We start from the raw sequence: 16,194 nt of genomic DNA, 5'->3' as shown, positions 1-16,194 counted from the left end.
TTTGCTGTCCTTAGATCTAAAATGGGACGAAACTCTTGCTTGTCTTTTTTGGGCACAAGGAAATACCTCGAATAAATCCCCTTCCCTTGTTGGCTGATGGGGACGGGTTCTATGGCTCTTTTTTGTAATAGAATGGTGACTTCTAACTGAAGAGCTTCGAGGTGTCGGCTGGTTGTTTTGGGTGGAACAGATGGTGGAGGACTGGTGAATCTGAGAACGTAACCATGTCTCACAATATTTAATACCCAGGCGTCTGTTGTGATGCGTAGCCACTCGTCCAGATGATTTGAGATACTTCCCCCTACCGGAGTGGATAACGGAGGAGGGGGAAGCGAAGATTCAGGGCTTCGACGCGGAAGCCTGTCGAGTTGCCTGAGTTTGAGGTGTTGAACGACCCCTTGTCGACCTTTGTTGTGTGGAGAAACCCCTATGATGCTGCTGCTGTTGCTGGGGACGTGAAGACATCCAATGTGGAGTCTGATATCTGTGGGTGAACAGTCTTCGTTGATATGGGCGGAATACCTTTCGCTGTTCTTTCGGTCGTTCCATGCCTACTGCTTTCAGGGTATCCAGCTCAGACTTCATTCTGGCCATCTCGTCATCGGCATGAGAGCCGAACAAAGTGGAGCCTGAGAAAGGTAAATTTTGTATTCTCTGCTGTGCTTCAGGTTTAAGCGATGTAAGTCGCAGCCATGCATGTCTCCTGAGCGCTATTCCGTGAGCATAGTTATGTGCGGATAGTATCGAAGAATCCGCCGCAGCACTTATAACTTGGTTAGAAACCATAGCTCCCTCGCCCACGACCTCCAGGAAATCTTCCCTTTTGTCCTTAGGAAGATGCTCCGCAAACTGCAGTACAGAGTCCCAGAGGGCTCGATCATATCTCCCTAATAGAGCAGTGGCACTGGCTGCTTTCATGGTGATGGATGCAGTAGAGCATACTTTTCTTCCTGCAGCATCGATCTTTCTGCTCTCTTTATCTGGAGGTGAAGAGGAAGACGGTGACGTAGAATGCAATTTCTTTGCTGCCACTATAACCACTGAGTCCGGTACTGGGTCCGACCTCAAGAATAGAGGATCTTGTTCTGGTGGACGGTATTTTTTAATAAGTCTGGAAGGAGCAGACTTTGTTGCAGCCGGTGTAAGAAAAATGTCCATTGCCGGTTCAATAAGACCCGGAACCAGTGGAAGCAAAGGTCTTGAAGATGTCCTGTGATGCAAGGTCTCGAAGATTACTGACGTCGATGGAGCCGGCACCGCCAGCGGGATATTCAGTTTGGTTGCCCCTCGCACCAAGACCTCCTGGAATGTATTCACATCATCTATGGGGGACGGTGAGTCCGATAGGGTTGGAGAGTAGTCCTGTGTAGACGAAGAAGAATGTCTATGATGTGAATGCTGAGATCTCTGTCGTGATTCATGACGATGGTGCCGAGAGGAAGAAGAACGTCTAGAAGAATGTCCAGAACGCCTTACAGATCGCGTTGGAGTCCTCGGAACAGGCTCTGAAGGAGGAGCCGGAAGAGGAGCCGTAGGTGTTACCGGTGTCTGCGGCAACAGCGACTGCCGAGGCGAGAGCTGTGGAGACGCTGGAAGCAGGATAAGTGAGGCAGAGGATTCCGATGTTGTATAAACCCTTCTAGGCCTCTTTGATTGTCGTCTCGACGTTGACACACTCCTCGACGTCGAAGAGCGGTGACGGCGACCTCTGGAAGTCGATTCCTCTCGCCGTGGAGAACCCCTCGACGACGACCCTCGACGTCGCGGTGACGGCGAACGTCTCCGAGGGCGAGTATTCTCTCTCGACGTCGATCGTCCTCACCGTATCGACGGCGAGCCTGACTCGGATCTCCTCGACGTGGAACGTCCTCGCCGTGTCGACGGTGACCCAGATCCTTTCGACGTCGTGTGTCCACGTCGTCTCGACGGTGAAATGGTTGTCGACGGCGAACGATGTCTTTTCCTCGCCGGCGAACCACTCCTCGACGGCGAACATGTTGGCGCCGTTCCCTGTTTCGACGTCGACGCCCTCAGAGACCTGTGCCATTTTTCAGCAGGTCTGGTAGGAGTTATAGAGGAAACAGATTGAGCCCTGGTAGAAGCCTGACCTTCTCCTCGCTCTGTGGTGGAATGGCCACTTTTTCTTCTGTCCTCTCGCATGAAGTCGGATTTTCTCCCTATCACGAAGAGTTCTTCTGGAGAAGGTTTTACAGATGTCACACGACTCTGGTTTGTGGCTGGATGGAAGACAAATTATGCAGACCCTATGTGGATCTGTTTTAGCCTTTTTTCTGCCACAAGAAGGACATTTGTCAAAAAGTGAAGGCATTTCTAAACTAGAAAAACCTCAAAATTCTGTCAGAATTTAACAGAAACTAGTAGGAAATGATCACTCAATGTTAAAAACGTCGAGTGAAATTGAAATTCAAAAAGATTTTAAATGAATTTCTGTCACAAAAAACTTTGTCAGGTAGAGCTCAATGCTTCAGGGTCCTGTCAGAAGGAGCCGGAAAAAAGAACTGAGGCAACTGCCTTTTGCTGTGCATGATGGGAAACAGGAAGACTTTACTTTCTTAAAGGCACAGCTCTATTTTCATTCTGTATAATGGCAGCCTATGGGCTATACTGCCCTGCATTGTTTTATTCTCATGAGAGGTGTAAATAAAATATGAGAATGTATTTGTTAATATATTTATAAAATAAATAGATGTTTAAACGTGAATTTACACTATAACTGTTTTTTATTTTAACAATTTGGCCTGTGTAGCTGTTCACATAGGCTGCACAGTGTTATTCTTAAGTGTTTTTGACAAACCTTTTTTTTCAAAGGGTTGGTATTTGCAGGCGCGCGGAACTATTCAGTGCTTATGACTATACATGGAAATCCCCTACGAGAGAAGGAATGGTTTCTTACCTGTAACTCCAGTTCTGGGAAGTCCTGTTACCTTGCCCCCTATTTGCCTATAGGGAGATTCCTCAGAAGGGGGTGGGCTACAGCCCATTTGAACCTCTGTTTGGACACCCCATTAGGGGTCCCCTTGCTTTTGTAAAAGAAGGCTGGGAGCAACCTCTCAAGCCTCCAAAACAGGACACTGTGGGCTATGTACTAGGCCTCAGATCTAGGATGACCGAGTACATGAAAAGGGCTTCTAAAAACCTTCAGGCCAGCCAGGAGTTGCAAAAACAATGGCATGACCAGAAGGCTGTGCTGACCGTTTACCAGTCCGGGCTGAAAGTGTGGGCCCTGGAGCCTGTGGCTCCCAGGAACTTCCAAGACAAATGGAGTGGACCACAGTGGATTGTGGAGAAAAAGAGTGAGGTCACCTACTTGGCTGAACTAGGCACTCCTAGAAGCCCCCACAGGGTGCTTCATGTGAACTGCCTGAAACCCTACTATGACAGCTCTGACATGACCTTGCTCATGGCAACTGATGAGGAACAAGAAGAAGAGAGTGACCTTCTCCCTGAACTCTTCAACCTCACTACAGTAGACTGCTCAGTAGATGGGGTTGTGCTTGCAGACTGCCTTTCTGTCACAGAAAGATGACTGCAGAAATCTCCTGGGACAGTTCTCTGAACTGTTCTCCCTGACCCCTGGTCAAACTACATGGTGTGAACACCAGTGACACAGGTGACAGCCTGCCTGTAAAAAGTAAAATTTACAGGCAGCCTGATCAGGTGAGGGAGTGCATCGAATCTGATGTGCAAGAGATGTTAGTCCTGGGAGTTATTGAGCCCTCTGACAGCCCCTGGGATAGTCCTTGTCCCAAAACCAAACTCCAAAAACGGTAAAAGGAAATGAGGGTTGTGTGGATTACAGGGGTCTCACTACTGTGACTAAAACAGATGCTCATTCTACCACAAGGGCAGATGAGCTCATAGACAGGGTACCATAGGAGGTTCCTTAAAAACAATGGCTCCGTTGTAGCCCCCTTAAATGACCTCACATCTAAAATAATGCCCAAGAAAGTTTTGTGGACAGCTATCTGCCAAAAAGCTTTTGATTACCTTGAACAGGCCATGTGATCTGCTCCTATACTAAGAAGCCCTTACTACACCAAGCACTTTATTGTGCAGACAGATGCTTTTGAAGTAGGTATAGGGGCAGTACTATCTCAACTGAATGAAGAGGGCCAGGACCAAGCTGTAGCTTTCATTAGCAGAAAGGTGACCCCCCCCTCCCCAAGGAAAAGCGTTGGTCAGCCATAGTGAGGAAGGGAGGCCTTTGCTGTGATCTGGGCTTTGAAGAAGCTGAGGACATACTTATTTGGCACTCACTTATTTAAACAGACCACAAGCCCCTCCTATGGTTAAAACAAATGAAAGGTGAAAACCCCAAACTTTTCAGGTGGTCCATATCCCTACAGGGAATGGACTATACAATTGAACATAGACCTGGAAGTAACCACTCCAATGCAGATGGACTCCAGATATTTCCACTTAGACAATAAAGACTCAACTGGGCAAGGTCAGTCTTATTGTCCTTCGTTTTGGGGGGGTGAGGGGATTGGTATGTAGAAAAGTATCCTCTTTTTGGCATGGTTACTCCTTCTGTCAATGTGTTCTAACCAGGACCCCAGTGACTGCGCTCTCACCTTCTAAATGTGGTAGCTTAGGACGTAGCACACCCCACAATTGGCATACTGGTGCCCTCATATAAGTCCTTAATATATGGTACCTAGGTGCCCAGGGCATTGGGGCACCAGGGGTAACCCGTGGCCTGCAGCATGTATTATGCCATCCATGGGACCCTATGCAAAATGTCTCTGCAGGCCTGCCATTGCAGCCTGCGTGAAAAGGTGCATGCACCCTTTCACCACAGGTCACTACACCAGGTCACTGTAAGTCACACCTATGGTAGGCCCTCCAAGCCCAGAGGACAGGTTGCAGGTACCCGTGTGTGAGGGCACCCCTGCATAAGCAGAGGTGCCCCCCACAAACTCCAGTTCCATTGCAATGGACTTAGTAAGTGCAGGGAAGCCATTTTACCCACGTACAGGACACAGTTCACTACCTGTGTCTAGCTACATAATGGTAACTCCCAACCTGGGCATGCTTGGTATCAAAAATGTTTGAATCATACTCCAATACTGTTGCCAATATTGGCTGTATTATTCCATGCACTCTGGGGGCACCTTAGAGGTGTGTTGCTCCTACTAGTCTTCTGGGGTTTTTCAGGCAGCCCACGCTGTCCTCATGCTGCTGGACCAGCTCACGCAGAACAAAGGATTTCCTGTGGGAGAGGGAGGCAACACCCTCGCTATTGACAATAGGAGTTACAGGGCTTAGGAGATGTAGCCTCCTCAAGCCACTGATTTGCTTTGAAGCAAACATTTTGTCTCCTAGCATAAACCGGGTTGTACCAGCCCAGGGACCCCTGATCCCTGCTCTGGCACGAAACTAGACAAAGGAAAGGGGAGTGACGCCCTTCCTGGTCCATCACCACCCCAGGGGTGGTGCGCCTAGAGCTCCTCCAGATGGCCACCTGATTCTGCCATCTTGAAAGCAAGATGTGCGGAGGCCCCTGGGAGCATCTGAGTGGCCAGGTCAGGCAGGTGACATCACAGACCCCCCCCTGAAAGGTGGTCACCTTATTAAGTGACCAAACCCCCTTCTAGGGCTATTTAGGGACTCCCTTGAGGGTGGGTCTCCAGATTCAACGTGCAAGATTCTAGCAAGACTCCTTTGTATCGTTTACTTCATCTTCTGGCCACTAGAACAGCGACTGGACTCCTCAGGAACCGACAATCTGCAACTCTAGTGACGAATCTCTTTTGTGACATTGTTTCTTCAGCTCCTTCCAGTAACTGCAACCCTTTGGTTTCTTCTTGTCTGGTCCTACTCCTGCATTATCCGTTTTCGAAATCCTCCTGTTAATCCTTGGGAAAACCAGGTACTAACTTCAGCTCTCCTGGCCGCTAGTACTCTGGTACTCACCTCTTGGGGGTCCTAGTTCCTCCAGCTCCCCTCTAACAACTCCATATCCTTGAGTGTGGGACTGTATCTTGCATTCCACTTTTTAAGTATATGGTTTGGCCCTCCCCTTGGGCCCTTGCTGTTTTTACCAAGTATTACCAATGCTTGTTGTTTCTATGCAATTTGCTGATTGCTATTGTTTATATAATTAGTGTGTACTTACCTCCAGTTGGGAGGAACTGCCTATAAGTAATCTAGTGTTGTGTTACTATAATAAACTACCTTTATTTTTGTAACACTGGTTCTTTCATGTGTGATACGTTGCTGTGTGACTATAATGGTATAGCATAAGCTTAGAATGTCTCCTGCATAGGTCTTGGCTCCTCATACACAGATACGTCTAGAGAGCCCTGGCTTCCTAAACACTACCTACACTTAACTAACAGGGGATACCTGGACATGGTAAAAGGTGACAACACCATAGGTGTCCACCACACACCAGGCCAGCTTCCTACAACACCTATAGGGTGGGCTACCAAGCAGTTAACAGCAGAGGAATGGTGCAGACATCTTGGGAGGAGGCAGTATAATGCATTCTGGGAGAATGGTGCCAACATCTTGGGAGGAGGATTGTTAGTTGCCACACTTTGCCGGAAAGCCGTCACCAGCAGGGAGGTGACCTGGTAGCTCATTGGCTAGTAACTGTGTGACCAGACTCCCCCCCCCCCACCCTTTCAAGTCACTTTTCTTTGATAAATACTGCACCCTGAACCTCAGATCACATTGGAACTGGAACAAGGACTGAAGAATGACTGACCTGCTGAACCCTGGACAGTACAAAAGGAAGCTGCACAGTCTTCTGGTCTACACCTGCTGCACCTAGGTCTAGCGAAGTTGGGAGTGCCTTTGGCTGCTCAGTCCGGGAAAAGTCGTGCCCCAGACCAAAGCATTGACTCCAAGGATCAGTTTGCTGATCCCCTGGAACCAGCTCTAGGAACAAATGATTTGAAGAAGCTCAAACAGGCACGTTGGTAGCCACTTTCAAGAACTTGCTGCTGACTGCTGCTGAGCCCCCAAGAGACTGATCCTTGATGGTCAAAGTCAGACGGACCCGGGAGTGTTGTCATTCCAGATTGCTCAACCAAGAGGGACATTAACCTCCACTAAAGGATTTCGTTCTGACCGCTGTGTCCGGAGACCAGTAGCCCAGCTGAAGCTGGCTTTCTACTGTCTCAGAGAACTTCGTGAGGCCCGACCTCTATAGCAAAAGTCTCCCCACATCACCCTTGGACAGAGGAATCACCAAGAAGGCACCCCAGACAACGGCTCAACAACTTCAGCATCTTTTGATCCTGTATCCCCAGCATCAGGGTGACTCTACTATAGTCTAGGGCAATTGTGCTGTAAAGTTTGAAACTGAACTGGAAAATGCTCTGGTGATCAGGTAACTGTCCAAATCTACCCCACTGTCCCACCACCCCCTCCCTCTGTCCCCCCAGGCCTTTATCCTGTTGGATCTGGCAGCCCAAACTGACTGCGGTTAAATTAAAAAGTGATAATTCCTTTTAAAAAAATATATCTCCGGGCCCCTCTGGTGGATTTTGCTCATCTCGGACTCAAAAAATTAATAAAAATATACCTTTTCATATTTTTTATACATTTCATTGTTTGGTACTATTTAATCCTTTACACTAAGTTCCTTTAAGCAACCCTTGAGGCTCGAAAGCCATAGCTACCCAGGTTTGAGGTTAAGTTGTTCAAAAGAGCCTGCTGGATCCAAGACAGTTTTTGTGAGTGTATTCACTGGTAAAGCTAAACAGCCATACCATATTATACATGCAAATCCTCACAGCTGCAAGCATAGACCCCACCATTGTTACATTTCGGGGCCTGAGTTGTGCCCCACAGAGGCACCATTTCCAACGTTTGTGAAACAGACTAATCACTCTAAGGAAACAAGCATTTGCAATGCAATGGGTCTCGCGTTTGCGCTATTAGCGTGGTAAACTCCTAACCAGACTTTTCTTGCCACATAAACTAATAATGAAAAGTAAAACAGTTTCACATATGCAAGCCGATGGTCGTCATGTGTGTGAAGGAGACACAGAAAAGGAAACAAGTTCACTCGCAGTGAAACTTATAGGCAAAAGTGCAATTATCAACGTTACCGGCAAAAGTGCAATTATCCACGTATACAGCAAAACTGCAATACGCCATGTAACAGGGTCAATGTCATCCAAATCGCTCGACTTCTAGCCAGCAAGATCGCGCTGCACAGGAAATGAAAAGATAAAGTAGTCCAGAAACAAGCTGAAAACACAGAGCCTCGTATGTTTTCAGTAGTTTACCAGTGGTTTCAAGGAGGGCTAAACACCGGAAAAGGTATGATGTATGCATGCCTTTCACGAATGGAATCGATTTTTAAAAGACAAGCCCACAAACTAATGAAAGTGACGGGCGTGACATGGGCATGGTTAGAAGCCCACAGAGAGATTACAACATGGTCCAGAGCTCTTGCGCACACTGGACCCTAAAAAATGGGTACAAGACAGCTTAAGCTGGATCACTCATATGACGGCAATTCATTTTGAGATTCCTGAAGCCCTTTACATACAGAAAATATACAGACAACACTGAAGATTTTGGCCTGACTCAATACAATGTAGCAGAAATCTATTACAGATTATTTAACAAGCCGATCGATTGGCAGAGGCTGGTGAACTGTAAGAGGGCTCAGAGCAAACAGCTTTGCGGTGCTCTAAATAAATATGTCAGCTGAAGAATGCTTTTCTGGTAGGGGGTGAACATGCAGTTTTTTGTGTAGCTTGAGGGAAGGCTTGAGAGGTTAGAGGCAGACCTCATTCCAAGTCATGGCTATGGATATTCTATATCTTTTGCAATAGCGGAGAATCAATGGAGCCTAAACAAATATTAACAAATTACAGCAAATTAAACTGTAGGCCAAAGAAAAACAATGAAAGAAGACTAAACTGAAAACAAGAGGGGCAAAAGCAAATTATATGGAAAAAATAATCAGAAAAAACATTTTAAATAGCTTTGAGTTAAATAGAAGTTGTGGAGTCCATCAGAGGATGGCCTGGAATCATTCAGATCAATTACTATCAGCCAGGCATTGGGGGGTGGGGGGAAGAGGGATGGGCAAGATTGGTAATTTTAACTTGCACTATGATGTTTAATGTTGCAAGGAACAATCATTTATTGGTGCCATCAGGCATGAGATGCAAGCATGAATACAGCAGGTGGTGAAAGGGATCAAGACTAATTTAATTCATATATGTACTTTTAACTTTCTTTCAAATGCTAACCCTTACCACATCCTACCCATAACAGAAACCCTTGTGTAGGCCTCGAGGCCTTTCCACATACCATCAATTCTGCTAACAAGCTCTTCTAGAGCCTTAACCTTCTTCTGGATTCCAGGCTGTGCAAAGGTATAATTATCCTGTGGAGAAAGAAGTTAAAATCAGTACTGGCAACAAACTCTCCAAAACGAATCTCTGACTATACTCAAGCCATGATAAAGATAAAACTATAGGGTAGGCTAGCCCATTAATGATAAGGAGATCTTCTGATATAGCTGTAGGCCCTGGATGGAAAAGTTTCCCTATGACGTGTTATGACAGATCAGGCCTGGCACTGAGTGGTGTTAAGCTGTCATACATAAGACAACAGACTTACCTGGATGCCATCTAAAAGTTTGCTCATACACCAAAAGCTGTCCGCCTCAATGCTTTGCAGAATATCCTCTCCAAGGCTCTGTACGTCAAAGTTTTCCACATCTTCCTCTGGAATTAAAAAAAGAATCCAAGCTACAGTCCCAAAAGAGAGCAAGATGAAAATGCTCAAAAGGAAATGTGTGTATATGATAGAACAAATAAAGAGGGCAATACATATCTCCACTGTAAGACAGATGTAGATGAGTGGCAGCGGTTTTGGGTGAAGGACTAACTGATGGTGAAGGCAGATTACGGACATATTTGAATGGTACAACACTGCATTTGAGTAGGAAGGGGCAGAGAGTGGAGAAGGACAGGCTGGATGCCTCGGAGGAAGCATAGAAAGAAGTATGGAAGCACAGAAAGATAGTGAAAGAGGCAAATAATACATAGACCATAAGAGAGTGTAGTTCGGGCATGGGGGAAAAGATACAGTAAATGGGAGTATTTATCTCAATGCAAACAGGGCTTGTGAAGGCACAGTAGGTAGGGGCAACATCTGGGACATGAGAAGCATGGTATGCAACAGCATAGGCATGTGTATTGACTGGGCCAAGCTCTTGGTAGGAGTGGTGGGGAAGGAGCCTGAAGTTGAAACATTGATGAACAGTACCCACCCAGAGTCTATATGCAGGAGGAAGTAAGTTAGGGTGTGTTGCACATGATTTTTGCAAATACTAATTTAAACTCGTCATAATGTGCCAGTTTATGTTTCAAACAGACTGGAAATTGTCAGTGTGTAAAAAGAAGTATGATGATTGCAGACATTCTGGTCAGGTTCAGGTGAGAGGAAACCCAGGGTGACAGCAGTAAAATGGGGAGTCACAACATAAAGGATGTTGGTTTGCCTAGAACAGTACGTGCTAAAAGTTAATTCCATGGAGGAGCATGTGCACGCCCCACTGCACCGCAACATATAAGTAAGCACTGTTACTTCCCTGTTTATAGCTTATTTCAGTGCAATGGCTTACAGTATTTAACATAAAATCGCCTTTCCCTGGGCTGGCTTCTTTTCCCAGTGGAACCTTTCAGGATTTCACTTATGATTAAGTTTCATTTTGGTGTAAAGGATAGACTATGTGGATGATTGCATGGGAATTATTAATGATTCCTTTTATAGTCATTTCCAGTTAGTGGCTTTACGGACTGATGGCCTTCAGCCAACAGCAAGCTTACATTCATGACCACTTCCTTAAAAACACTATTGCCCCTTGTGATAGTGTAGGATTCATTCTGCATTTGTGAAGCCCAAACACTTTAGTAAGTGTATGTAGTGCAACTAGTAGGAAGAGTTCTCAAGATGGTAGAGTTCCAAATTGCCAGAGCATTAACCTCCTAGACAGGTGTCTCTTTTTTCTGCCTTGCTATTTTGAAGCACCAACAACAGATGTGTGACTAATGATGGAAAAGGGGTTTTGCATGGGGTAAGGATGATAGACAAAATGATCAAAGGTTTAGGGAGTGTGGATAGAGGAAGAATATGGAGACTAGAAAATGGACAAATTTGAGAGATGGAGTAGGAAAGGACGAGCCCTATGTACAAGCCGCCTTAGGAGGACTTCTGTTTAACATTTGCCTGCAGAAAGAGTGACCATGACCAACTGCCACATCCAAAAAGGAATTACTTTTCTGAAACCCTAGTTCAAGAGACCCTCATTTGAAGTCTTAAGCACTGAATATTGATGCCTAAACGTGACTTAGCATATTTTGAAACATATAGAAAAGAAAAACGTTTCTTTAGTAAAGCCAATTTTTTTTTTTTTTTTTCTTTTTTAAACAGCAGCAATTTGGGGGCCTGGAGGTTGTATTGACCAAATTCCATTTATTTTTCTTACCAAAGAAACCAGTTCTATTTATAAGGGAAATCAAACAAATACAGGGCAATATAGCAAAACAGACTGGAAACCGACAATGGTACTTCAGATAAACACAGACAACCAGAATCCCATCATACCCTGTCAGAAGCAGTTATCTCCCTTTTTTGGGGAGACTTGGTATCACAAAGAACACGCAATAAAATTCCTCATTCTTTCCACTGTGATTAGGAAGAGTTGCTTATGACTGCAATGGAAATTCTTCTGAGAAAGAAGTAGAAGTACAGGCAAGTAACCTTTCCTTCGCCCTCAGGAAAGTTCCATTGATAGACAACAACACTGAATAGGGTAGCAAGCCCATCCTTTAGAAGGGCAGTGGAACGAAACAAAGAAAAGTATATACTACCTAAAGAGTCTGAGCCAAGACAATGTCTTGTCAAAGTGTGGAGAAACGACTAGGAGGCCGCTTTGTAGAGTTCTGCAATAGGGATGTTTCTCAAAGCAGAAGTTGCAGTTTTGTCCCCAGCAGAATTTTTTTTTGGTCTACAAGTCAAAGCCTTAATAGCTTCTGGTAACAGTATGACGGAAGAAGCTATCTACATGTATTGCTTTTGTGCAGCTAAGCTCACTTAACTGACCAATTGTTAAAAAATTATTTACCTTTCTACACTGTATTTTTTTCCTAGATGAAATTGACTACAATCAAGCATATGGATGTTTCTTTTTCTTTGAGCTCTGGAAATACATTGGTAATGAAATATACTGTTGACATTCATGTAGGAAACTATGTTATTATGTATTACGTGTTGTAAGACCTCATCAAGTAATGATGCCACAATGTCCTATAAGGCTGAATTAGATCTCAATAAATTAAACCTTAGCTCAACCCTTTGTTGGCTGACACTGAGCAGTTAAGCTTAATTTAGGAGAAAATATGTGTAAAGCATTTAACAATGTTAAATCTCCATCACGAGCAGGCCGAGACTCAGTTTCCTTTATTTCTGGAGTTGTTGTGGACGTTGTGAAAAATAAAAAGATGAGGTATTTGACCTGTCCTTACTCTGAAAATAGGAACATTTCTTCAAGTAATCTGGGTGTCTTAAGAGGCAAGGCCTCACAATGTTCCCACTGTGTGTAGTTGTATGTTTCCCTAGAATAACTAGTTCTCTGTAGGTAACAGTGTGCATGATGATGAAAACAATACATGTCTTTATAACTTGATGCATTCAAATACGGACCTTCATTGTTCAAGTTAGCATATGCCTGCAAATCAGACAGCATACTTTTTACAGTCTCTGTGTCCCTGCTATGTGAAATAGTAATTGTAATGTCTCAATCAGTCCCACAATTTGATAAGAAATCTGTTTCCAAGTTATGCACTTTGGCACAGGATAAGCTGCAATGTTTGCAGCGTAGAACTCTAGTTGACCTCTGTGGAATGGGAAATGTGGTTGAAGTTTTCGACCTGCTAGCTGTGGAACAGTTTTTTCTTGAAGGTAATGTCCATTCACTAGCAGAACCAAAGTGGGTCAAGTACTGTCACAAAACCAATAAAAAGCAGGAAGAAATCAATGACAGTGAGTGACAGTGGAAGGCGAAGGAAAGTCCTCTGTGTAGAAGTCAGATTTACTCTCATAGATCGCCGTTCCTTGAAAAGGCATCATCTCGATGGATGCTCATTTGTGGTGGTTCATAATAAAGCAAGGTGCTGCGTTGATGACAGCGTCCGATTCATCTATGGAATCGACTGCCTTGTGTAAAGTAGGAGACGCAGTGCACTCAAATATCCCTGAATGGGTACTCAAGCTAGTGATGCTACTGCTCTCTTCTAGGGGTAGTTCATTCAGAGTAAGGAGAGGCTGAGAGGTTCTAGTGTGAATCCATCTTTGTGTCCAGGATGGTCTACTGTACAGAATCGGCCACATAATGCTTCTTCACATGGTTAATGGACACCTGTGGTCTCTCTTTCACCCAGACACAGTTTTCTGGCCTTTTACACCAAGAACTGGAATGGGTGGTCTGTAGGATAGTTCAAGGGCATGCTTGTTGTGATTCTTTTCTCATATTAGATCCCCTAATTTAGGGACCCACTCTTTAGCAGCTGTTAGAACCTTCTCTTTGCTGGTGGTGACTTACAAATGCTTCACATTAGACAGCTTGTCTCTGACCTCCTGGACACTTTGCAACACATTCAAACGTTGTTCCAGGTCAAAGTTTCTCTCGCCTGCCACCTTCCCAGTCCAGGTACGTACATGAGTACTCCAAATAGCACCTTGTATGACATATGTCCCTCCCAATACTGAGCTAAACAAGGTAATTCAATACTGTTTCATACAGATTATGCTACCAACTAAGACCTACATTTAGTACCCTTGCAGTAAAGGCTTATTTAATCATGCGGTTGGCATACTCAACTAATCCGCTCAGAACGGATTGCTGAATTGCAGACAAACTCCCAGAGCAGACACAGCATCCTTGTAAACTTTGGAGGTGAACGGGGGATCATTGTCTAAATAAAATGAATGAACTACTCCCATGGCTACTAGACACTGCAAATCCTTCATGACTGCAAAAGCACTCGCATTTCACTGTGGCCACATCCATAAGAATCGAGAACATGAATCAATTGCTACCAAAATATACCTTAAATGCTTAACAGTTTCTAAGGTTGATATGGTCCAAATATATAACCCTGGACTGGATACTGGAGATCATAAGTGGAGTATGGGGGGAGCTTCTAACAGTAGAAGCTTTAATCTGTTGACAAAAATCACACTAAATCTCTAGGGTGTGTGTATATATATATATATATATATATATATGGAAAATGTCACTTACCCAGTGTACATCTGTTCGTGGCATGTTGCGCTGCAGATTCAAATGCTGTGCATTATCCTGCCATCTAGTGTTGGGCTCGGAGTGTTACAAGTTGTTTTTCTTCGAAGAAGTCTTTTCAAGTCACGAAACCGAGGGACTCCTCCCTTTTCGGCTCCATTGCGCATGGGCGTCGACTCCATCTTAGATTGTTTTCCCCGCAGAGGGTGAGGTAGGAGTTGTGAATATACTAGATGTGCCCATGCAATGGAGTAGGTATGTATGTACATAATGTGTATTAAAATAATATTTATTTACAAATTTACAATTTTCATTCAACTAATAACGGCTACAGGCTCCCGGGGAGGTGGGAGGGCGCATGTGAATCTGCAGCGTCTCATGCCACGAACAGATGTACACTGGGTAAGTGACATTTTCCGTTCGGTGGCATGTGTAGCTGCAGATACACATGCTGTGCATAGACTAATAAGCAGTAACCTCCCCAAAAAGCGGTGGCTTAGCCTGTAGGAGTTGAAATAATGTTCTTAATACAGCCTGTCCTACTGTGGCTTGTTGTGTTGTTAACACATCTACACAGTAATGCTTCGTGAATGTATGAGGCGTAGACCAGGTTGCTGCCTTACACATTTCTGTCATAGGTATATTCCCCAGAAAAGCCATTGTGACGCCTTTTTTCCTAGTGGAATGCGCTCTTGGTGTAATAGGTAGATCTCTTTTTGCTTTAATATAGCAAGTTTGAATACATTTAACTATCCATCTGGCAATGCCTTGTTTGGATATAGGATTACCTGCATGAGGATTTTGGAAGGCTACTAACAATTGTTTTGTTTTACGAAATTGTTTTGTTCTGTCAATGTAATACATTAGTGCTCTTTTTATGTCTAATGTATGTAAGGCTCTTTCGGCTACTGAGTCTGGTTGTGGAAAGAAGACTGGGAGTTCCACTGTTTGGTTTAGGTGGAATGGTGATATGACCTTTGGTAGGAATTTGGGATTTGTACGGAGAACCACTTGATGTTTATGTATTTGTATAAAGGGTTCTTGTATAGTAAATGCCTGTATCTCACTTACTCTTTTAAGTGATGTGATAGCTATTAGAAAGGCTACTTTCCAAGTTAAGTATTGCATTTCACAAGAATGCATGGGTTCGAATGGTGGTCCCATGAGTCGTGTTAATACAATATTAAGGTTCCACGAAGATACTGGTGGTGTTCTTGGGGGTATGATTCTTTTTAGTCCCTCCATAAATGCTTTGATGACTGGGATTCTAAAAAGCAATGTTGAATGTGTAATCTGCAGATAGGCAGATATTGCTGTGAGATGTATTTTAATTGAAGATAATGCTAGCTTAGACTTTTGCAAGTGTAATAAGTAGCTTACAATGTCCTTTGCGGAAGCATGTAGAGGTTGAATTTGATTAGTGTGGCAGTAGTAAACAAAGCTTTTCCATTTGTTTGCGTAACAATGTCTTGTAGTAGGTTTTCTAGCTTGTTTAATGACCTCCATACATTCTTGTGTAAGGTCTAAGTGTCCAAATTCTAAGACTTCAGGAACCAGATTGCTAGACTGAGCGATGCTGGATTCGGGTGTCTGATCTGTTGTTCGTGTTGAGTTAACAGATCTGGCCTGTTTGGTAATTTGATGTGAGGTACTACTGATAGGTCCAGCAGTGTTGTGTACCACGGTTGGCGAGCCCATGTTGGTGCTATGAGTATTAGTTTGAGTCTGTTTTGACTTAGTTTGTTTACCAGATAAGGAATGAGTGGGAGAGGGGGAAAAGCATAAGCAAATATCCCTGACCAACTGATCCATAACGCATTGCCCTTGGATTGAGGGTGTGGGTACCTGGACGCAAAGGTTTGGCATTTTGCGTTTTCTTTTGTTGCGAATAG

General features: G+C 44.3%; 1 protein-coding gene across 1 annotated transcript in view; it reads right to left on the bottom strand.

Annotated features, from left to right (window-relative positions):
- Nucleotides 1-16,194, bottom strand: part of TBC1D22B (TBC1 domain family member 22B) — a 370,468-nt gene that overhangs the window by 112,955 nt on the left and 241,319 nt on the right. The window contains exons 9-10 of the mRNA XM_069238752.1: nt 9,616-9,722; nt 9,304-9,379 (exon numbers count right to left, since the gene is read on the bottom strand). Coding sequence (XP_069094853.1) covers nt 9,304-9,379; nt 9,616-9,722 — 183 coding nt within the window. The remainder of the gene's footprint in view (nt 1-9,303; nt 9,380-9,615; nt 9,723-16,194) is intronic.

This window comes from Pleurodeles waltl, chromosome 6, assembly GCF_031143425.1.
Source record: "Pleurodeles waltl isolate 20211129_DDA chromosome 6, aPleWal1.hap1.20221129, whole genome shotgun sequence".
Classification (NCBI taxonomy): Eukaryota; Metazoa; Chordata; class Amphibia; order Caudata; family Salamandridae; genus Pleurodeles; species Pleurodeles waltl.
Note: the sequence above shows the minus strand (reverse complement) of the source record. Positions and strands in the feature narration are given on the sequence as shown.